Source organism: Xenopus laevis, chromosome 9_10L (genome assembly GCF_017654675.1).
Source record: "Xenopus laevis strain J_2021 chromosome 9_10L, Xenopus_laevis_v10.1, whole genome shotgun sequence".
In the NCBI taxonomy this organism is placed as follows: Eukaryota; Metazoa; Chordata; class Amphibia; order Anura; family Pipidae; genus Xenopus; species Xenopus laevis.
The window spans coordinates 92,200,362-92,225,623 of NC_054387.1; the positions used below are offsets into that span (position 1 = coordinate 92,200,362).

Below are 25,262 nucleotides of genomic sequence, written 5' to 3' on the forward strand. Positions count from 1 at the left end.
AACAAGGATAAAAGTGAGGCCTCAGAGTCAGTCTATTTTATACGTAAACGACTAGTGGTGTAACTAGATATTACTGGGCCCCACAGCAAATTATTTTACAGGCCCCCAAAATGTCTAGAGGTTGACCTGTTTGATCAATATTTATTAAAAATTGTACAGTTATGGGATCCGTTATCCAGAGTGCTCCGATTTACGGGAAGACCGTCTCCCATAGACTCCATTAGAATCAAATAATTCACATTTTTAAAAATGATTTCCTTTTTCTCTGTAATAATAAAACAGTAGCTTGTACTTGACCCAAACTAAGTTATAATTAATCTTTATTGGAAGCAAAACCAGCCTATTGTTTTTTTTTAATGTTTAAATTATTTTCTAGTAGTCTTAAGGTATGAAGATTTAAATTACAGAAAGATCTTTAAGATCTATTATCCGGAAAACCCCAGGTCCCAAGCATTCTGGATAACAGGTCCCCTACCTGTATATGAATAAGGGCCTCATGGGGCCCCTATATCTCCTGCCCCCCTGCAGCCACAGGGTCTGCTTTCTCTGTAATTAGCCCCTGTAAACAGCTATCCCTTCCAGAGCGGTCTACACATCTACTGTATATATATATCTTTTTGCTTAGCAAACTCCTGACAGGCAGGAAATCAAACTAAAACAAAATCTGCTTCTTAATAAGTAAAGGGGTGGTTCACCTTTAAGTTAACTTTTAGTATGTTATAGAATGGCTAATTCTAAGCAACTTTTCCATTGGTTTTCATTGTTTATTTCTCATAGTTTTTGAATTATTTGTAGTGATGCAACCAATCCACGATTTTGGATTTCGGCAAACCCCCGAATCCATCGCAAGAGATTAGACCGAATACCGAACCGAATCCTAATTTGTATATGCAAATTAGTAGTGGGAAGGGGAAAACATTTTTCACTTTCTTGGTTTGTGATTTCCCTCCCCATCCCTAATTTGCATATGCAAATTAGGATTTGGTTCGGCTGGGCAGAAGGATTTGGCTGGATCGATTCCCGATGAAAAAGGCTAAATCCTGGCTGAATCCCGAACCAAATCCTGGATTCGGTGCATCCCTAATTATTTGCCTTCTTCTTCTGACTCTTTCTATTCAGGTCTCTCCTATTAGTATTCCAGTCTCTTATTCATATCAGTGCATGGTTGTTAGGGTAATTTGGACCCTAGCAACCAGACTGTTGAAATTGCAAACTGGAGAGCTGCTGAATAAAAAACTAAAAAAACTCAAAATCCACAAATAACAAAAGATGAAAACCAATTGCAAATTGTCTCAGAATATCCCTCTCTACATCATACTTAAAGTTAATTTAAAGGTGAACAACCCGAACAACCCCTTTAAGTAAAGCATGAATATCTGCAGCTAAGGTGTAGCAGAGATCATTTTATATGTTTCTCTGTTCCATGTTATAAATTCTAACTCATAATGCTATGACTGTGTGTGGTCCTATAAAGTATTAGTCATAATGCATTAAGGCTCTAGCCAAGTAGCTGACACAGTGAGATCCTCAATACAAAAGTAACTGGTAAAGCAGGAGTTAAGAAGGACTGGAAGAGCCGAGTCAAAACTGGCTAAACAAATATCACACCCAGTACAGGAAGAGTAATTCTCTATTAATCCCCTTCCTATGCTGATATGAAAGTACACTTCTCATTGTGCTGAGAAATAAACTGAACTATTCCAACCTTACAATGAAAACTGAGTGCTTTTAGGGAAAATGATCACACATTAAAACTGGAGACAATAGGAATACTAAGTGGTTATTATTATGGTTATGATAATGATTTCAATATTCAAAGTGGTTCTTGTAACGCTCAACTTTGCATCCATTTGTGCACTTCCAATGGTAATTGAGACTTCCTTGTATGTGCCGATTTGTGTATTTTGGAAAGGAAAATATTACATGAAGCCTCATTTACAATTGCAAGTCCAATGTCCAGAATAGACAAATGGATGCAAAATCTAGCATTGACCAATCACAAAGGTACATGCTCCTTTAATGTTGCATGAGCCCCTTCAGCCTCATGAATTATTTATTAGGCACAAGATAACCTTGGGATTCTCATCAGCCTGGACTTGCTGCTAATTCCAAGGGTTCCATTAGCAGATTGTGTCAGATTGTGTCAATAACTGCAATTAACTGCAGCAAGTGAATTCAATGCTAATACTGTTATTTATGCCTACTGTTTTTGGTGTAAAGAACCAGCATCTTCCCAAAATGTGGTGCTTCCCCTGTGAGATATGCAAAGGACTGAGCGCAGGACTGATAGTGCCATTGGAAGGCAGGGGGAGACTTTTTGCTGCCCTGGATACAACAGGAACTATAGCTCTGTGCTAAACCAACTAGACCAGTCTTATGTTCAGTTATTATTTATTTCTTACATAGTGAAATGTATTGTCTAGCAATAAACTCGACATGTTTGTACATGAATAAGAAACATACAGTACATTAATCCTTTAACATGCAAACTGTCAGCAGTTTCTTTATTTCCCTGTTGTATGACTTTCCCCCATATGTAATAAAATATGCTAAGTTTGCCCAGGAGCAGTAACCCATAGCAACCAATAAGATGTTTGCTTTAAAACAGGTGACCAGCAAAATGCTACCAGCTGATTGGTTGCTTAGGGGGTTATTTATCAAAGTCCGAATATATCTCAATATTTTCTGCTACAAACTCTGATCAAATCCGTTTTGTTTTTTTATGCTTATTATATTTTCTCGAAAATTTGCTTTGCGGGGAAAAAAATCTGCTTTTCAAGATTTTTTGGTATTTTTCAATCCGATTTTCACGTTTTTTTCTGAATTTTCACCCGAAAAATTTGGGATATTGCACGATTTTCAGATTCTGACTTTTCTATCCTCTGGGTTTAATAAATTCCGAAAAATTTGTGATTTTTTTTAAAAGTCAGATTTTATAAAAAAATTTGCTTTCAGAGTTTAGTAAATAACCCCCTTAGTGTCTGTTATTACATAACCCCCTTTGTGTCATAGATACGATAATGGGGAGGAAGGCTGAGCCCATGCAATGTCCTAAGAAGGTATCAGCATCTCACTCCTATTTGGATTAGAACACTATGGCATAGTAGCTGGAATTGCAAAAAGACTCAGATCAGTCATGTAAACATTTTCACTCGGCAATTGTTTAGCTCATAGAAAATCCATAAGAATTGATAGTATAATTACTCATTTCACATTGGCACAATGGTGAAAATAATGGTGTGAGAATTAAAGGACATGTAAACCCCCCCAACAAAAATGTAATCAGTGAACAGCCTCTTTTAGATAAATTTTAGATAACTGCCACTCTGGTTGTTAAAGGGTTAACAGTAAGGCTGCAGCATCCCCTTATTCACTTAGAAATCCTTCTACTCCTCTAACCAACTCTGCCCACTCCCTCAGGAATGTACCTTGGCTGTTGGCTTATGAGCATGCTCAGTTCTTTTCAGTTCAGATTACTAAACACATCCTCCAGTCTAACAGCCAATGAAGAGATAGCATTGCTGGTTCCCATAGAAACTCTAGCTGTCTGGTCCTATTTTTTTTATCCTAACTACCTCTCCTGAGCTCAGCTTAACATTACAGTGCTCAACCCCAGCAGAACTTTTTATCAAAGTATGTTGTGCCTGTGTAACCCTGCATTCTGCATTGCATGAACTTTACAGCATACATGTCCTGTTTGCAGATTTCAATGTTAATGATAATGTCAGAGGGAAAATGGCTGCCGGGTGAAAGCTGCTATTTGTTTTAGGAAAATGCGATGGCGCTTGCAAATGGAGGGGGTATATGCAATACAAATGATGTGGCTTGGGTGGAGAAGATATGCCCAACTTATATACATGGTAGGAAAATGTAGGCTTTACATGTCCTTTAAGTAAAGTCTGATAGGCTTAGGGAGTCTTGGTCTTAACCATGCATAAAAGTGGGAAAGCAGCAGCATAAAAAAAGTGGTCTACATAAGTTTAGAGGGTCATTTTGGAACTGCCAGTATAAGGGCCTAACTCTAGCAAGCACGGGGCAATTCCATGACTGCCAACTGGCAGTTATGACCATTAATCTCTGTATACATAAAAGTCAAAATTTGCCATTTACCTTTCAAAACAAACCTTTCCTTCCTTGGAAAAGTCTACAAACCTTGCAAACAGCAGCCAGTGTCAGAGCTCCTGTTCCACAATGGAATTTCAAGTACACAGAGGCCCAAACTGCCCCCCCCCTCCCCAACTGTCCCCTGCCTGTCTATGGCACCTTACAGCAGCCCCTCTGGCATTTGCCAGAATCCACACATAGCCAGTCTGGGTCTGGCTTTATTCTAATAAAAAAAAAGCGAAACAAACCTTCTGAATTTTGCTCACAGCTACTTGGTGGTGATCAAAATGGCACTACTCACCCTAAATGTTTACTATAAGCTAAAATGGGCAGCATCAAAGGTTGATCCACATCTACTATAACACTATTAGAGGGCTATGAATAACTTGTAGCGTTTCCCATGTAAGTGAATGGGACGAGCTTGGTGAGTGGTTGCCTTTTGCAGCACGAATATCAGTTCCACGTGTGCAATCACCCTTTATTACATACCAATAGTCTCTGTAGCTTGTCTATATTTATGCATCTATTGCATAGCATAATCTGACTGATAAAGGAGTACTCTGGCCCATTTAGACTTCTCGAAATCTGGGTTCTTCTCTTACTTGAGATTATGTTTTTATATGGGTACATGCAAGCTTCACTGACTATTCTGTTGGAGGGTGCCACAGATTTCCAGGATAGTTTATTTTGTATGACACAAAATCACAACTCCAGAGATATACTAGACTTGTTGTGATTAGGTAGCAAGCAGCTTTACCTGGGAACTATACCTACCCATTCTCACTTTGTGCCACTGACAGTATATAAAGTGCAAGGAGAAAGCACTTCTGGAATCATTTCTATTTCAGTGTATTAGAGCTCCTGGCAATGGTGTCAGACATAATCAGATCATTTGCTTACAAAACTTTAAAGACCATAATAAATATAACCTACTTTTGTAATGCATAGGGCTAATTTGACATTTCCTTTGGCCAGCAGCCCTATTCAACAAACAGAGCACCCTGGCCATGCTCTGGTTAGGAGCTAACTGCATCGACACTGGGTTCAGGCACTGGCTAATAGCAGGTGAACCCCATGACTAGTGATGGGCGGTTCCGTTTCAGTTTGCAAAAAATTTGAGAAGCAATGAAAAAAATTCGCAAAACGGTGCAAAAATTCACAAAAAATGCATTGAAGTCAATGGGCGTTAACATTTTTATGCGCACAACAATTTTTACACGTGCAACTTTTTTGTCCAAATGAATTAACCTCAATGGGCGTCAAAATTATTTTGACTCGCAAAATTTTTACACAAACGACTTTTTTGTCGCAGTGAATTTTTTCAGCAGTTTCACAAAACAATTTGCAGGTGGCGAAATGCGGAAATTTGACGCAAATCCATGCCTGGCAAATAAATTCGCCCATCACTGACCATGACATCACCACTGACACTGTAGGAAGGCCTATGGCAATTGTCTGCTCCAGCATGTTTAATGTGTTCAGTATAGTTCATTCTGATGGAACTGGATAATAATCAGTCTGTGTGTGATGCCTCCAGTTCTAATTATAATGCAATAAAAGTATCCGTACCCAATATTTATGCCACTGCAAGTTTAGACTTTACCAACAAACACTATGAGGTATAATATTCCATATACATGTTACATGTATTTGCAGATTTGCTTTTAGCTCATACTCACCTTGGGTGTGAATATTTACATATACAGTCAGAGAGGCAAAGAATTCCTTCTTGCTTCTTTCAGAACTGGAGGGACTTGCTGTGTCACAAGTGACAAATCTGAAGCTTGATGTTATTTATCTCTATAATGAAATATCATGTACAGCAGCACGTCAGAATATTTTACTAGCTCGGAATCTGCGCAAGCAGCTTTTAAAGAAAAAATGTACACACTACACAAGCCACCACCTTACAACAGTGATAACTATAGGGAATGAATGAAAACGAACTTTGACTTTATTTGTTTTGTATGCAAATGAGCCTTGCACAAACACAATTTCTCATCATTCACTGCAAACCAGGAGACGACACACACATACACACAAGCACCTCATCTCTCGTGTTCAGCTCATGGAAGCCCTGAAACAAAAATGATAACAGTAAACAAAGTGAAGTGAAGTTCAGTTTTTTGGTTGGCATGTAAGAGAATACTGACTATTATAGCAATGGTTTTCCTAGTAGAGTTTCAACACGTTCAGCTGATGTCACTATTAAGCACACTAACATGCTGAGCAACTCGGCTCCAGGATTTCACTTACAGTAAAAGGGATATAAATTGCAGTGGGGTGCATAATTTGACCACACATGTTCCCAAGTGGGATAGGAAGGATAAATAGAGGTGTAGGTCACCATCAGCCTTTGACGCATATATTATTATACTCTATGTAGAGTGTGGGGGAGTAGACTAGGAGAATCATTCCATAAACTACCCCATTAATTCCTTGTCTCAAAAATATTTATTTTGCCCCAGAAAATCCTAGGGAGCACCAAAAGACCTCTGTTTCCCATGCATAACTTCTAATGGTTTTAAGAGGATCAGTCCCAAAGTGTGGACCCAAAAATGGTGGCTCAGAAGTTAGGTGGGGTTTGATGGGATCAGGGCATAATTTGAAAGGGTTGTGTCAGATCAGGTTTATTGGCCTAAATTGTCCTGAATCAGAAGATCCTCGCTTGATTGAGTATTTTAATTTTTTAAACGGCCATGATACCCTAAATTAACCTATGTTAACATATTTTATAGACATAGACAAGAGGTCCTCTGTATTCAACCCATTATAAATATATTTAGGACTTTAAGTTTTTGCATTAAGCTACTAAAATACCCTACCCTTTGAACAAAACAGGGATTGTTTGTAGGGATGGGCGAATTTGACCCGTTTTGTTTGGCCAAAAATCCGCAGCCAGCGGAATGTCGCCGACGCCCATTAAAGTCTATGGGCGTGGAATTTTTTTTGTCAAACGGCTACATATTTTTGACGCACGTCTTTTTTTTTTTGACGCACAACACCATACAAGTCTATGGGCATCATTTCTGCAGTGAAACGAGGCGACAAAATTCACCCATCCCTAATTGTTTGTCCATGTATTGCAATATATTCAAGCTGGTCAACTTCATCAAAGTCATCCCATATCTGGCCAGTCCTACGCTTACCATTCCAGCTATAGTCAGGTGATCCCAGTGGAGGCCAATAAAAGGGCAACCATTTGGGAGTTTTAACCTTGAAAGCAGCAAGTAAGTTGCGGTAAAACATAGTCCCTGTGTATAATGTATAATGAAGCAATAGAATTCTTAATGAATCAGATGAAATTCGAGTGTAGAACTGGCCATACCGGGGTTGACTTTGACGTAGTTGGCCAGCTTGAATAAATTGCAACATATGGACAAACAATCCCTATTTTGTTTAAATGGGAGGGCATATTTAGTAGCTTAATGCACAAAATGTCTCAATGTCCTTAATATATTGTTAATGGGTTGAGTGCAGAGGACCTCTTGTATTTGTGTCTGTATGAATTTTTTGTAGAAAAATTCCAGTGGCACACTGAATGCTGAAAAAGTGTAAAAGTTATTCACCCCAAACACATAAGAAAAGGGCAACGTTTTGGACCCTTTATCAAGCCTGAAGGGCCCGAGTGGTCCGAAACGTTGCCTTTTTCTGTATGTGTTTGGGGTGAATAAATTTTACACTTTTTCAGCATTCAGTGTGCCACTGGAATTTTTCTATGTACCTGTATGACCCGTATGGCAGGAGTGGGTCCTCCGGTGTAGCACCTGGTACCACAAAGGGTACATGATCAGGGGTGGAAGCACTCTACCATTGTTGTTGTGTATGAATTTTTTGGTCACAAACGAGCGGATCGCTACGTGTATGGCCATCTTAAGGAGCTTTTAGCATCAAATTGGAGTGATGTAATTCCCTAGCCACACTATGCCTTGTAATCTTATGGTAGGGACACACTGGGCGATTTGGGGAGTTTTAGTCGCCTGGCGACTAATCGCCGCGACTTTTCTCCCCGAATGCCTCCCCTTGCTCTGCGCCTGGCTAAAATGAAAAATCGCCTGCGCTAATCACACGCGGCGATTCGTTTTCCGAAATCGCCCGAAGTTGCCTCACGAGGAAACTTCGGGCGACTTCGGAAAACTAATCGCCGCGTGTGATTAGCGCAGGCGATTTTTCATTTTAGCCAGGCGCAGAGCGAGGGGAGGCATTCGGGGAGAAAAGTCGCCCAGTGTGTCCCTACCCTTAATGAACATGTGAGCTTTGGCTCTGTGGATAAGGGCTTTCTGTGGAGATAAGTAACAAAACTACTGCAGTCAAATCAAAACAAACTGATCACACCCAGAATGGGGGTAAAGAGCAGTTTTGCAGTTAGACATCATATATCAGAAACCACTGATTAGCCCAATCAGTCAGGTTAGAGATAAGTGACCATATTAACATTCTGCACAATTGACATGACTTTATTTAAAACAAAAAAACTATTTTAATATATAAATAAATGTGGAAATTATGAATTAGAAAATTTGTATTAGAAATTAATTAGAAAAATGCACCTCCCCCAACAGTATGGGGTGAGGGGGCAACATCAACCATTTCATCTAGTTTAGTCTTACTTTAAGTTAGAAACAGCTACAGAGTATTGATTCTGAAAGGAATGTCACATTTTCATGTATTCGGGTTATGGATTTTCTGGCACTCTGCCCCAACACAAAACATGTATTTATTAGATAATTGGGACAGCATTGCCACATATTTGTTGGGTAGGGGTTTACTGGGATCTTTTCCCTGGGTCCACCAACACTTTAAATGAGTCTTAGTATAGTATGAGTAGTGAATGGATTGATAAGCACAAAAACAGTGTAAATCATGGGCTTTACCATAGCTGCCATCATCCCTGTCCTCAGGTATGAGTATGGTTACATGGCATAAGAGTAATATTTCTAGCATATGGAGCAGCAACAGTATAATTACCCAAAAGTACAGCTGTTAAACTTCAATGAAATTACAGACAATTGGGCATATTTATCAAAAAGTGAAATTAAGGTGGCCATACATGGGCCGATCAAAGTTGCCGACAGACCAAGTCGGCAGCTTATTGGGCATTGTATCGGGCCCTCCGACTGGTTTCCCAGAGCGATATCTGGCTGAAAATCGGGAAGATGTTGATTGGGCAGGTTCAAAAATTGCGTCAGACCTAGGGCCCACGATTGGATCGGAGCAATATTGCCCAGTCAAGGTGGGTATATCTGGACAAGATCCGCTCTTTTGATGACCTCTCCAAACGAGCAGATCTGTCCATGTATGGCCACCTTTAGACCTTGCCACAGTCTGCTTAATTGATATTTTGCCACTCACTATTAATTTCTATGGGGGTTTTAAATGACTAACTCCCACAGGTAATAAAAGGCACTAAATTTGCCCAGGAGCAGTAACCTATAGCAACCAATACGGTTTTTGCTGTTAAGCAGATCACCAGTAAATGCTACCTGTTAATTGGTTGCTTTGGGTTAATGCTCCTGGGCAAACATAGTTCCTATAAATAATTATCTGTTCAACTGAACTAAACAGAGATATGAAGAAAACATATGGTGGTGAGTGGAATAGCAGCAGGGAGGCGTGGTCTTTTTCCTCTTCTCAGTGTCCTGCCTTCTCCTGGTGGGTGCTGTACCATGATCCCTGTGTCCCACAGACACCCTTGGAGAAAGTTTGGATTAATCTCACACCAATGCCTAGGGATATCATAACTACAGGGGTCATTTACTTAACCCCCAGCGTGCAAGTGCTAGAGCACTAAGTGGTGCAAGAACCTTACCAAGCAGTTGTGCCCAGGGGTACCCTCTTCTCTTCTGTGATAGATTGAAAATCAGGAGCAGCAGAGGTACAACCAGGCCCTGCCCTTACAGAGGAATGTCTAAAAATAATTTCTTTTACAGCTGTTTCTCATGTACAAAATGACCTTATACGAATACACCCCCTCATCTTTAAAACAAATATTGCTATGTTATTTTTTCAGTTTCTAAGTGCTTCTTGATTTTTTGCTGAGGCCACTAGGCAATTATTTCATATTTTCTGTTTGATGCCTACAGTACATTTATTGGATTAACATCTATCTAATTACTGCTGGTTGGGTCTTGTGTAAGGATGAATTTATTTTCATGGTTAAGAGCCGATTGTACCACAGATCTTCAAGTTCAAAGAGAACAGGCTAATTGTAACTACAGATATAGCAGGACTTGCCGCGACACAGCTATAATTTAGGATTTGGTGTGTCCCGCAGAGCGCCACCTTTATCATATTTTCCAAAGAATAAATGAGATTTCCTTTGCATATAGTGCATCATCTGACTGAATCAGGTTCAATAAGGTCCACATCTGCCAATAGCATTTCACTAAAAAGTGCGACTTTCTGCCAAAGCACAGGGCCCAAAATCTTCTACCCTTTCATTACAGGTTTGCTGAGTCATACCACTAAGGCTAGAAAACCATATTTTATGGTATAATCCTAAAACCCACATAGCGTTGGAAGTTATTTTTGTTCTGCAGCCCTTATTTTTAGTCCCACAAACTATAGGGAAAATATGTTAAATGGTCACTGGCTTTCCAGTAAAAATCAGATTGGCAAGTAGGTTTACATAATATTTTCTGTAAAACTAAACATGGATTGTCAAGTTTTTTTTGACTGCTTTATTACAGAATCTTCAGTTTTAAAGATTTTGCTATTTTGTTTAAATTTCTATAATGTGAAAATAAGTACACTATTTATACTGATTCATACAGGTAATAAATCTGTTACATAGGAATCCAGATAAAGGTTAGCTTAAAGGGACAGTACACTTTTTCAACATTAGTTTAATAATTTGTTGAACTAAACAAGGTGAATCTGAAACAAACAAAAGTCACATTCTATTTCCTGTGTGTCTGAGCACAATCAAACAAATCACCAGCCCTCTATATGAGCTGCTCCTTATTTAAGGCTTCATCTGGGGGGGGAGGGGATGTTTGTTTAGGGTCAGGGCACACACTCAGATTTGGGGAGATTAGTCGCCCGGCGACAAATCTCTTCTTCTTCGGGGCGACTAATCTCCCCGAATCAGAGTGTGTGCCCTGACCCTTGTACAGAAGGCTTCTCAGTAGACATTTGATTTGATTGTAGGTATACTAACTAGAAGCCTAATGTGCCCTATTCATTTCACTAATTTTAAAAGGAGAGTATAGGACCCCTTTACATACTCTTGGGTGCTCAGTTCTCATTGGGTTTTCAATAAATAATTTCATTTGTTTGTGGGTTTTCGTTATCTGCTTGCTCTGAAGAATATAAGCTGATTCAGAAAACGATATATCCGGTATTTCGGAGGGCAAGTAAGTTTCTCGAGACAGGACTATTGAATCTCCCATAAAATTGGCTGTTTTCACAGCAACTGTTCCTACCTTGAAAAAAAGCTTATGGGGTATTCTGCCATTTTGTATGTCAAAAAAGGGAACAACTCTGCATCTGTATAACAATATTAAGGAAAAGTGTTAACCCATTCAGATATTTTACATTTTTTATTGATGCAGTACCATTTAAATCAATAAATACAAACAGTTTGGCTTTAAAAGAAACAAAACCAAGAACAAAAACGTCACCAACTAAAACATAAGAATCTTAAATGTGAAGTGGAAAATCTCTTATGGCTTTAATTATTAACACATTTTGCTCAATAGACCATAAATTATAAGAACATAGCATAAGGTGGTTACACACATGAGAAGGTTCACCAGCTATAAGGTTGGATTTTGTACAATTTGACCAGATAAAAATAGATGACCAAATTGCATAGACCAAAAAGGGTGGATCACTAATGTTTCTGCGGATACATCCCTTAGGAAAGATTTGCAGATATGAGATGACTGAATTTTTTTTTCGGACATACAGAGTGCAATTTGATTGCAGGTCGATCTGTTGAAACTATCCCCATTAGGCCAATACATGTAACAATGGTCATGCGGTGAAACTAAAATTGTTTAATTTGACTAGCCATATACAAGTATTGCCACCTTTAATGTGTACATTGCACACTCCTTCTCTTCAAATTTACAGCTTGCCTTGGAAGAGGCATTCGAAGCAACAGCACCATATATTTTTAGCCATTATAGATACTGTCCATTAGGTTGAAGACACACAGAGCTACTAGTAGCAGCTACTTGCTGTCGTTACAAAATATGCCAAATTCCCTGCCATAGACGATACTGAGAATTGCGTCTGCTAAAGCACATGTAGGGGCACATTTAATTAGCTCGAGTGAAGGATTAGAATAAAAAAAACTTCTAATTTCGAAGTATTTTTTTTGGCTACTTCGAACATCGAATTGGCTACTTCGACCACGACTTCGAATCGAACGGTTTGACCTAAAAATCGTTCGACTATTCAACCATTCGATAGTCAAAGTACTGTCTCTTCAAAAAAAACTTCGACCCCTTACTTCGCCACCTAAAACCTACCAAGCATCAATGTTAGACTATGGGGAAGGTCCCCATAGGCTTTCTAGCCAATTTCTGATCGAACGAACGAATAGCGCTAAATCCTTCGACTTCGATATTCAAAGTCGAAGGATTTAACTTTTGAGGGTCGAATGTCGAGGGTTAATTATACCTCGATATTCGACCATTAGTAAATGTGCCCCGTAGTGTCTTAGTAAAGTCAATTATCATTATTGTCTATATTGTAGCTGCTACTAGTAGTTGTGTGTGTCTTCACCCTTAGGCTAGGGTCACACGGAGGCTGAAATCAGCCAGCTTAAATACACAGGCTGATTTCAGCCCTACCAAAGGCAGTAGCCTCCTCTCTCTTCTGCATTCTGAAGCGTTGAATCTAACAGATATTGGTGGATTTTAGCTGAAGATGCAGCTACTCACAGTTCTTCATCGAAATCCGCAGAGTCCATTCATGCCTCTTCCAATTCAACAAAGTGGAAGGGAAAGGAGGCTACTGCCCGAGGTTGTCCTGAAATCAGCCAGCATGTCTCAGCCCCTGTGTGGCCCTAGCCTTAAGGTCTATGGGGAATGACTCTGTTGAGATTTTAGGGCAAACAAAGAAAACAGGCCTTCATACATTACTGTCTATGAGGACAGATAGAAGATCACCCTATAATACCCTTATAATACACAAAAGCCATGAATATCCTGTAAATTATATCCTTATAAACGGTGAGTAGTTATGTCATCAGTTATAAACGGTGAGTAGTGATGTCATTTCTGTCACATGACTCACTAAAATTTGTGTATTATAATTAATAAAGTACCCCCAGTTGTAAAATATGAGGATATTATGTTACCTCGGAGTTCCATGACCTGTATAAAAACACTCGGCCTTCGGCCTCGTGTTTTTATATGGTCATGAAACTCCTCGGTAACTTATAATATCCTTATATTTTACAAGAGGGGGTACTTTATTCACTATATAAATATTAGCCCTTTTTAATAAAAGCTACAACAATGCTAAGGAAAACACTAAAGCTCAGTAAAGATACCTGTACCTGGTTTGAAGATCTTTTCTCTATTTAGTACAAGATCAGTTACTTGCATCATCCATTTTATGTTTCTTTTGGTGTCAGGTGTACCATACAGTGAAGTGTAGTTTTTCAGTACAGAGGTCATTTCAGTTTTATTTGTAACAAGCCAAACACTGACAAATAGATAACAGGTTAGCCAATAGTGCAGATTAAACCCGATATTTTGTAGTTTGTCCCTTTTTTCAATTGGTACATTTCCTAGCTGCAAAATAAACAAAACTGGAACACCTAAAGGTATGTATAATATTACAATGTTGAATTATACAACTTTCTGTAAGGATCAATTCTATGTTAATAACCTTAAAAAAGCTATGTATGTTAGACAAAACTGTAGAGATGCATGGAATCCTCTTTATTACATGAAGTCTGTAGTTGTCTAGATGTCAGTTTACCTGGAATTGAATTGCTGAAATTTAAATAAAAGGGATTTGCCTATAATCTAAACCCTGGATTTACTGCATGCCTATAAAAGAGATTATTATGGGTCTATATTATATACAGATGTTGGCATTGAACCTGAGTGAACTAAGACTTCTTTTGTAAATGAATATCAGTACACATTACTTCAATATATATACCTTAGGGTAGGGACGCACTGGACGATTTGTCGCCAACGTTTTAAAAAAGTAAATCGCGGCGACAAGACGATCGTCTTTTTTGAACAGACGATTCACAGCGACTATTGGCACAGAGCGATTTGTATCCCATTACTCTGTGCAGTACGTGCTCCACCCAAACCGGAAACGGTTTGTGCTTCCCACTGTAACCTAGCGTCTTTACGTTCTTGCGTTCTTGCGTCATTGTGTTCGCATTGTAATTTGAATACAATTGCTGCTACTTATCTGTATGTGTGTGCGTGTCTAGGAGATTTCAGTGCTTTTCTAAGTACATGCTATTTATGATAAATCGCTCGGAAAAGGGTCTCAGTGCGTTTTGGAGTTACAGGCGATTCACAAACGCGCTGTGGGCACAGGAGCTGGCGTCTTTCATTTGGTTTTGTTCAGAGACCAAACGAGCGATATGTCGCCGCGATTTGCTTTTTAAAAACGTTGGCGACAAATCGTCCAGTGTGTCCTTACCCTTAGTGTAAAGTCAAGTTAATTTACTTGTACCTGTTAGCAAATAGCAATTAACACCCCCATAGCTTCCCACCCAAGAGCAAACATGGTTGCCAATAAGGCCAGACATGTTAAGAAGCTGAAAATAAATCCAGATGTCTGATTAAATCTACAATATATCAGGTTTTTTATCAAGTCTGACCTCATCTGTTAATGACTGCATTTTTGCCAAGACTAGAATATTCAGCTGGAATAAATGGACCAATTGCAATTAACTTGAATGCAAACCATGAAACATAACTTGTATACGGTATATAACTCTGTAAATATGCTATGGCTAACTCCCATAGACACTATTATAAGCAACTAATTCTACTTTTGTTCTCTGCAAACAGTTACCTTGTACTTAATCTTAATTAAAATGCATAATTTTGCATTGGTGGCAGAATAATCTCATTGGGTTTATTTAATGTGTTAATGATTTTTTTAGCAGACTTAAGTTATGAACAAATTATGAAAGATCCCTGCAAACCGGGAAAAAAATTATATCTTATCTTATAAGGGAAATTCTTCATATACAGGTATAGGAACCTGGGGCTATGCACTGTCATTTGTAAATCAGGAATTTAAAGATGAAATGTGTTACCATTTAAAAAAAATAAAAAAATGTAACGAGCCCCCCCCCCCCAACCCCAGTAGAATTTACAGTGCTCTAACTGTTAAGCCATATAAGAAAGACAGTTCTGGGCTGCGGTTGCACATTTACTTTTATAGGTCTAAGGACTGTTTACATTTATTATATTATATTATATTCCAGCCTACAGAAGGATTGGGATGCCCCCAGGCTCTTTGCCTTTACTAAGGTCCACAGAGCTCCTATACCCTACGGGGTATTTGGCAGAAAAAAATTAAAAGTATCTTTTTTCTAGTTACTAACACGGTTCTATCAGTCATAGAAATTTGCCAGTATCATTTTAAAATACTCACATGGGGGGTTATTTATCAAAATCAGAATTTTCTGATTTTTTAAATAAAAAAAGTCAGACGAAACTAGAATCCACCGTTTGCCCTTATTTATCAATAAAATAACCCCCATAATAGCTGCCATGAACACACAGAGCATAGCAGCGATGCCCCTATGGTGGCAAAACGGTAAACTTAGCCCCAATATCTGTATTAACGAAACATTAACCCCCAGCCCTGCTCTTTTATAGGCATAGCATTGAACTCCAGTTTAACACCTAAACACAAGCCACTAATAGTTATTATACATGCAGTGTTCAATTTTATAAGAAATATAAGATATTTGAGGTATTTGTTTCCATTGTGTTGTATTTCTATGTAGTTTGTACAGATGGCACAAGCAGGGCTGTTCCCATTTAAAAACAAAAAGTCCCTGGCATGTGAAACATGATTCAGGGAAATGACATTGTCGTGTGTGTGTTACTATGGAACAGACAGGTGAGCTTGTCTATCAATATGGCATCTGTACAAACTATGTGCAAACACAAGATAACAAAACAGGCAACAATTCTTGACATAAACAAATGAGTGCACATTACTTTATATCTGGTTGGAATTTCTCTCTATTCCTACCTTAATTATTATTATTATCCTGTATTTACATAGCACAACATATTCTGCAGTGCCAATATACAGTTGGAAGCTTTCTTGCTAAAAGCAACATAGGAGCTTAATGTTGCTGCAAAATGTTATGGAAAATTACAACTAATTCAAGACTTTTCTATATGTTCTTGCCTTTAGGGCAGTGGCACACACTGCTAGTGGTGGAGATTAGTCGCCCAGCGGCAAATCGACTCTTCTTCGGGCGACTAATCTCCTTGAACTGCCTTTCCGCTGGCTAGAATGTAAATCGCTTGTTGGATGGCAAATGAATCATTCTGAGTGCCATCCCGCCGGCGATTTACATTCTAGCTGGCGGGAAGGCATTTAAGGGAGATTAGTCACCCTAAGAAGAGGCGATTTGCCGCTGGGCGACTAATCTCCCCCAGTAGTCTCGTGTGCCCTGGTTCTTACTGCTGTAGGATACTTGAGACAACCATAAACTTTGCAAATAAGATTTTTTGTACTTACTGAAAAGGTTAAAAAGAACTGAAGTTAATTTCTGTTTCATTAACACAAATAAGCAACTAAATAAAGCATAAGCCATGAGATGCACCCAGTGGAATAAGCACTAACAATGGCAGATACCGGTGCTGTCTTGTAGATATTACTTGGGCCAGTTATTGCTAAACCCTGTGTCAGCTATAAGTAAAGTGCTTCAAATCCAACGACTGTCTATGAGAGCAGTCAGATTGGGCAGTATGCCATTAACCTTACAGGCAGAACAAGGGACTGGCAACCCTCACGCTTTGAACTGGACAGCAACATTTTTTGATAATATACATAAAGTGTATGCAAAAAACTGTATGGCCCATTGAGTTTCAAGACTTGAATTCGTTAAAAAAATGTGACAAAATAAAATGTAATCAGTGGACACAAAGTGGTAAGGGTAGGCAACAATTTTATAATAATTTCTTTAAACAGTACTTCAGCAAAACAAACTAGCAGAGGTATCACTATAGGACTAGTAACTGGTTTGTGGTTAGGGCAACAGCTTAGTTAGCCAGTAACTGGGTCAGAAAGAGCAAGTGGGGATACCCAGATCCAAACATCATGTGCTCTGGTAAGAGAGCTCAAACATGCTGCATGCCTCATCCAAACTGCCATCCATATCCAGCTGCTGCCAAAATGACTTCTGCTTCTTCTGGAGCTCCTTGCGCACACACTTGGGACATGGAACAGTTCTGACTTTGCAATCTGAATGGAAAACCGCTCCACAATTTTCACACCTGCAAGTTAAAGCAAAGTCTTGTGTTATTAAATCCCTTAATGGTAACTCTAATATTTACATACAAAGACTGTGTATAATATAAGTGTAAAGAATCTTGAACTATACAATCTCATATATTTTTAACAACAATTACTGTTCTAATATAGTATATGTGGCTTATATTGAGACATGACAGACTCAATATAATTGGACAACTGGGGTCATTTGTACCTGGGCAGTCACCTATGGCCAGGCCCGGACTGGCAATCTGTGGGTTCTGGCAAATGCCAGAGGGGCTGCTATAAGGTCCCATAGAAAGTCAGTATTTAGTGGGCTGGTGGGGGGCTGTTTGGGCCTCTATGTGGGCTGATTGGGCCTCTGTGTACCTGAAATGCCAGGTCCTATTTTAATTCTCAGTCCGGACCTGCCTATGGCAACCAATCAGATGATTACTTTCACTGTTCAACCTGCAGCTGGCTGAAAGAAGTGAATCACTGATTGGTTGCTATGGGTTACTGCCCAGGTACAAATTTTCCCAGTGTTTAAAAATGACTCAGTATACTAGTATCTTGTGAGTTGGTCCCTAAGATCACGTAAGTGAGAGCAGCACAGAGCATGTGCAGTGAATCATCAGAAAGAAAGATGGAGAGTCATCTCTGGACACAGATCTTTACTGCTAAAGGGCTGTGTGGTTGCCTTGGGCTGGTACAAAAGCCCAACACACAATGTACAACATTTCTGCCCTACTTCTTTAGTTAAGCTTTACTTTTCTTAACATACATCGTTGGACAGGCATAGACAATTGGGACCAATTCTGTTCCAGTCTGGCTTCTCCTTTGGGACTAGACAATACTATGACAACTGGTCATTATGTTTTGTACCTCTATATCAAGTTTTGCATCATATCTATGTTAATGATTTTTCTAGTGTGATATGTCAAGAGCTGTAATATGCAGAAACTTGATATTATCTGGAAAGGCTACAGAGATATTTAACTAATGGGGCAAAGTTTCTCTTTGGTTCTGTAACTAACAAGAGTTTTTACTGCTGCATACTGAATCCAGCTGCTGATTGCAGAGCAGACTTTGTCCTGTTACATGGCCTCACCATATCAACTGTACAGTCATTAACAAAAGTACAGTAATTGTGTTAGTTACATATGACTAGTATATGTTGGTCAGTAAATACTACATGCATTGTTCCCCTTAAAGTGTCACTGACTGGGATTCAAAACAGGCCCTGACATTCAAGTACACAGAGGCCCAAACAGCCTCTCATGAGCCCAATAAATAGTGACTGTCTAAGGCATCTTACAGCAGCCCCTCTGGCATTTGCCAAAATCCATAGATTGCCAGTCCGGGCCTGCCTGCAGGGCACTTTCGACTAATAGTGCAAGGGGTGTTACGACTTCTTATAGAGGTACTGTATATAGAACAGGTCAACCACCTCCTAAAAATGTAGGTGGTGGAGCAGCGTTCCCTGACTCATATGATTCTGCCAGTGTGTTTCCCATATATATCTATGGGAAGAGACAAATGATTTGACTGCCTCTGTTTCAGCCTTATCACAGTTGTGGTCACAATGCCCTCTTCCATACACCTTAGCAACTTTTACACTCTCTCTCTTCTGGTCTCCTAGCTTAAATTCAATAAAAAAAAAAAAAAAAATTGTCACCAGCTACAGGTATGGGACCTGTTATCCAAAATTCTCAGGACCTGGGGTTTCCCGATAAGGGACCTTTCCGTAATTTGGATCACCATACCTTAAGTCTACTAAAACATCATGTAAACATTAAATAAACCCAACAAGGCTATCTTTCCTCCAATAAGGATTCATTATATCTTAGTTTGGATCAAGTACAAGGTACTGTTTTATTGTTTGAGAAAAAGGAAATAATTTTTAAAAATTTTAATTATTTTCTCTATAATGAAGTCTATGGGGAAACAGCCTTCCCTTAATTCGGAGCTTTCTAGAGAACAAGTTTCTGGATAATGGATCCCATACCTGTATATCTAATCTTTGCTACTTCAAGAGTTTATTTTATTTTAGCGTTACATTTACACAGAAAAGATAAGAAAATATATTGTTGCCCAAATCCGCTGCCCATCTCATCACAGGTTGTCTAAAAGTAGTCTAAACAGAGTTGGTGCTAATAAGACATTAGATTGCAATTTTGGGATGCAAAACAGTATAAACACGTTAAATTGTCTAACTAGGCAGGATGGAAAACACACAGAAAGTGTCTACTCTGATTAATGGAAAACAAATAAGATGTTGGCTAGTGTGAAGGCTAATGGACAACAAACAGATTTGCTTCACTTGCAATAACTGGAAACAAATAACCTTTGTTTTGTTCCATTGGCTTCACACTGCAGGCATCCAGTTTGGGTATCTGAACATTTTTCAAAACTTGCACTTTTATATTATAAATAAGAGACTTTTCAAATATTTTGAAATGACACCAAATATCAAGAAACACTTTATTTCCTTAATATTAAATAGAATTTTCGATTCATAACTATTGTAAGGTGCAACACCCTTTATTGCATGGACTGTCAAGCTGTGGATTCTGGCAAATACCAGAATGGCTGCTGAATGTTCCCATAGACAGTTGCTATTCAGTGGGCTGGTGGGGGGCTGTTTGGGCCTCAGTGTAGTTGGGATGCCAGGACCTATTTTGAATCCCAGTCCAGGCCTGTTGGTGGCCATCACCCTAATTATTGGTGGTACAAAGGGCTTCTTGTAGAAGATTATAGTACAGGTATGGGACCTGCTTGGGATCTGGTGTTTTTCGGATAAGGGGTCTTTCCGTAATTTGGATCTCCATAGCTTGAGTCTACTAAAAAATAATTTAAAATGTAATTAAACCAAATAGGATTATTTTGCCTCCAATGAGGATTCATTTATTTGTTACATGGGATCAGTTACAAGGTAGTGTTTGATTATTATGGAGAAAAAGGAAATCATTTTTTTTTTTTTTTTTTTTTTTTTTATTAACAATTTGTCAAAAGTTTTAACAATATTCCTTTTACAGGAGAAAGGATTGAGTCAAGAAGAGAAAGAAGAGCGGGAAGAAGAGGAGAGGGAGAAGAGAACAACCTGGGGTTGGTCACTGGCATATGCGAACATTGCAGATAAATAATAAAGAAAAAGATAGAGAGACCAAAGATAAAAAACGAATTCTGGTAAGGATTAAATAGTCCATTGGGCTGTTCTCTCATATAGTTGTATGCGGTCCACTTCCGACTGGACTTCCGCAGCAGATGGTAGCGAGGGACTTTTCCAGTTCCGAGCCAACAGGCTTCTACTGGCTAACAATATTTGAATAGTCTGTCTTTTGGTTGGTTTATCCATTTGTATTTCAAACAGACCAAGTAGGGCCATTCCTGGGGACAGTGTATGGGATATTCCTGTGGAGTCCGTTATCATTCGGTTGACCATAGACCAGTATCTTTGTGCAATGGGACATACCCACCAGATATGCAGCAGAGTCCCAACATCCAGCTGGCACCTCCAGCAAACATTTGGTACCTCAGGGAAGGCTTTATGTAGTTTCTCCGGAGTCATATACCATCGGTACATTATTTTTGCCGTTAGCTCATGATGGTTAAGAGCCCTAGAGAATTTGGACGTTTGGCCAAAGAGATACTCCCACGTCTCTAGATCTATCGACAGGTGCAAGTCGTTTTCCCACGCTGCCTTTGCCGACAGCAATTGACTGGATGTGTTTTGCATAAGAGTATTATAGACTAGAGTGATTCCTTTCTTGGATCTTTGGGTATGCCAACATTTCATTTCATATCTAGTCGGTGGGTTTGCACTCTGCCAGCTATTTGCCTGGAAGTAGTGTTGAATTCGGAGATAGGAATAGAGTTGGGTGTCAGGCAGGCCATACGCTGATTGTAAGCTGGAAAAGAGTTTCATCCCATTCTGATCATAAAGATCTCCAATTTTAGTTATATCTTGTTGTTGCCAGGTTTTTAGGTTCAGGTCCGGAATGACGTCTCCAAGAATAGAGATGGGTGCCAACACCGATAATGGGTTGCTGAGCTGTCTATTAGCGTTTACTGTATACCAAGTTGTCAATGTAGCAGCAATCGGCGGAGACAACTGTCCCAAATATGTGTGAGAATGCTTTCCCAGAGACCAGACATGTGAGAGGCTAGTGTGGCCAGAAAGGGATTTGTGGAGCCAATTCTCCATGTCCACCCACTTCTTACTCCCGTGGGGTAAATGCCAATCAGCCATTTGCTCCAAAATTGTGGCCTTGTAATAGGACTGTAAGTTTGGACAGGCCAGCCCTGCTTTTCTTTTTTGTGCGTACAGCACTGCTCGAGAGATCCTTGGTTTCCGATAGTTCCATATAAAAGAGAGAAGCAGTCTCTGGATTTGTTGGAAAAAGGAGTTATACAGTGGGATGGGCAACGCTCTAAATTTGTATAAGATTTTGGGGATTATCAGCATTTTGATTGCGTTTATCCGCCCCAACCAAGAGATGTATGTCGTCTGCCACATATTCAAGGTCGTCTGCGTGTCCCTTAGCATGGATGCAAAATTATATTTGTAAAGTTGTGTCGGGTCTGCTGTAATTTCCACACCAAGATAATGGATTGCTGTAGTCTGCCAGTCCATCTCATATTTAAGCTTAAAATCAATTGTAGCCGGCTCAGGCAAAGAAATGGGTAGTGCTTGGGTCTTAGTGATATTAAGTTTATAATATGTCAACCTGCCAAAGTGTCCAATCAAATCAAACAGTTCCTGTAAGGCAATGTCAGGGTTAGTGAGCAATATCGCAATATCATCTGCAAATAGTAGGACTTTATGGTTCAGAGGTCCTATTGTCACACCTTGAATTCTCTGGGAGTTCCTAATGGCTTGGGCTAGTGGCTCTATACTTAAAATGTAAATAAGAGGCGACAGCGGGCATCCTTGTCTAGTACCGTTCGACAGGGGGAAGGCTCTAGATAAGAATCCATGAATATTGACCTGGGCCGTTGGAGTAGAATAAAGGGCTAAAATAGCCGTGATAATGGAATTAGGGATGCCAAACTCCTCTAAAACTAATTTTAAATAAGTCCAGTTCACTCGGTCGAACGCTTTCTCAGCGTCTAAAGCTAACAGGATTGAGGGGATTCTGTGTTTATGTACTTGATGGATCATGGTAATGAGCCTCCTCGTATTATCATGCAACTGGCGACCCTTAACAAAGCCCGTCTGATCAGTGTTGATCATGTGTGGCAAGGCGCACTGCAGGCGTTTCGCTAATATGGATGCGTAGATTTTAAGGTCACTATTTAACAACGATATAGGACGATAGTTAGCACACCTGGTACTGTCTTTCCCCGGTTTCAATATAGTTGATATATATGACTGCAACATTTCTTGGGGGAACTGCCCAGTAGTCGCTGCAGCATTCAAAGCTCTAGTCAGGTAGGGGGCAAGGACATTGGCGAAAGCCTTGTAGTATCTATTTGTAAAGCCATCTGGGCCCGGGGCTTTGTTTTGTGGCAGATTTTTTATTTCCTGTAGGACCTCCTCCCTGCTGAGAGGGGCTATTAAAGCTGGGATCATAGAAGAGGGCAGGAGTGGCAAATTTAGTTGTTGTAAGAATAATTTAATATCAACCGCTAAAGGTTGCGCCGTGGAGGAACTATCTTTTAAATTGTATAAGTCGCTATAAAATTGGGCAAACACATCCGCTATGTCTGTGGGGTTTATTTTAGTCTCTTGGGCAGGTGTCTGAATCTTGTCAATGCGATGATACATTCGCTGTTTTATAAGTTGCCTTTTAAGAATGGCAGTCGCTCTATTTCCCATGGCATATTGCATGCTTTTAAGTTTGATAAGTTGGTTATGACACTTGCTGAGAATAAGTAGGTTAACCTCTTCTTTAAGTCTATTTAGGAGGGTTACAATGTCAGGCGTGGGGGAAGTCCTTTTTTTCTGCTCTAGATCCTGTATACTTTTAAGTAACTGTTCCTGGTGAGCTTTCGCTACTTTTGCTTTATGGGAGGCTATACTGATTAGTTGTCCTCTAAGCACCGCCTTATGTGTACACCAAAGCGTTAAGTCAGCTATGTCTTTGCTATCATTGTGAAGGAAAAATTCAGTTAGATTATTTGTTAGTTGGTTACTGACAGCTTTATCCATTAACAGAGCGTTATTAAGTCTCCACGGGGGTCGCGTAGTAAACCGATATTTTTCCTGCAGTGTGAATGCGACCATGGAATGATCCGTCCATGTCGTATTTCGAATTGTACATTGGGAGATTACATTTAAAGTTTGAGGCTGGGTCAAAAATAGGTCTATTCTAGTGTAGGACTTATGGTGGGGCGAATAATACGAAAAATCCTTCAAAGTTGGATTTTGCACTCTCCAGACATCATACAGGTTATATTGAGCTAGCAATTTCGTAAATGTCAGGGATTTTTTGGTCACCTCTGTACAGTAATGTGGAGGTAATGCAGTTGCCGGTGGTGATCTATCCATGTTGGGGTCTAGAACATTATTAAAGTCTCCGCCAATGATAACAGTACCCTGCTTATAATTCTGAAGTTGCTCAAGAGCTTGTTTCAGGAACAAATTTTGGTTTGTGTTGGGGGAGTAAAGATTCATTAGCGTGTACTGCTGTTGGTTCACCGTGCACACAACAATTAAACACCTGCCATTGGGGTCAGCTAAATGTTTCACACTTGCAATATTAAGGGTCGTCCTAGCTAAAATAGCTACACCCCGTTTTTTAGTTTGCGAAGGTGCCGCTGCTATCATTTTGTAATATTTATTGCCAATAGACATTTGATCTTTCAAACAGAAATGCGTTTCCTGAATCCAAACAATATCCGCCTGATGCTTCTTGCAGTCTGCAAGGGCCAACAGACGTTTGCGAGGGGTGTTCAGGCCCCTAGCATTAATAGATATACATTTAAGTACCATATTGACTAATAGAATTGCTATTCTGTGTCCATTCTAGCTGACCCCTTAGCAGTATATCAACATGCCTTAACAACATAATTGCCAGTCTCCCAGGAAGAGGTAGAAAAGGATAGAAAGAAAGAAGAAGAAAGGAAAACCAAAAAAAGAAAACATACAATTTAGAACTTATGTACAGTCCATCCAGCGCATGCGGCTGGTCTCTTGTTGCATACATGCCCAGAAGCGGGCAGACAGTCCTGCAATGGGAGAGAAAGTGGTAGGGGGGTAGTAACGAGGGTGTAAAAACTCAACTGTTCCCGTTCCGGTGCCTGGAACATATACTAAAGTGGTCGACCCAGGGTTGGGGTTGTGGTTCCATGAAGCATGGGTAATCAAGTGTTTGCATGGCCGTCTCCCTTTTCTTTATCAGTACCAACATGCATCTTCCCAAGTTGTTGACTCGACTTGAGTGGCGCTGTAAGTGGCACGTTCCACTTCGCTAGTGCCTGCTTCCCTTCTTCCACAGTTAAAATTGTTTTTGTGGAATTCTGCCAATGAACCAATAGCTTTGTAGGGAAACCCCATTTATACGGTATATCGTGTTGGCGAAGAATTTGCGTTATGCCAGCTAATTCACGCCTTTTAGCCATGGTAGCCGCAGAGAAATCAGCAAAAGCTTGTACTTTCCCATAGGGCTCTGGGAACGATTTGTGTTGCCTGGAATAGCGCAGCAAGTTTTCCTTTATATGGAAGAAGTGAATCCGTAGTATGGTATCTCTGGGGGCCTCACTTGGCGCATTTCTAGGCT

At 39.7% G+C, this 25,262-nt stretch overlaps 1 protein-coding gene across 2 annotated transcripts in view; it reads right to left on the bottom strand.

Annotated features, from left to right (window-relative positions):
- Positions 1–17,216: 17,216 nt before the first annotated feature.
- The window catches only part of plekhm3.L (pleckstrin homology domain containing M3 L homeolog), a 97,453-nt gene continuing 89,407 nt past the window's right edge, over positions 17,217–25,262 (bottom strand). For both annotated transcript variants that reach the window (XM_018233945.2, NM_001127845.1), the window contains exon 8: positions 17,217–17,561. In XM_018233945.2, the coding sequence (XP_018089434.1) occupies positions 17,384–17,561 (178 nt within the window). In that variant the 3' untranslated portion in view covers positions 17,217–17,383. The remainder of the gene's footprint in view (positions 17,562–25,262) is intronic.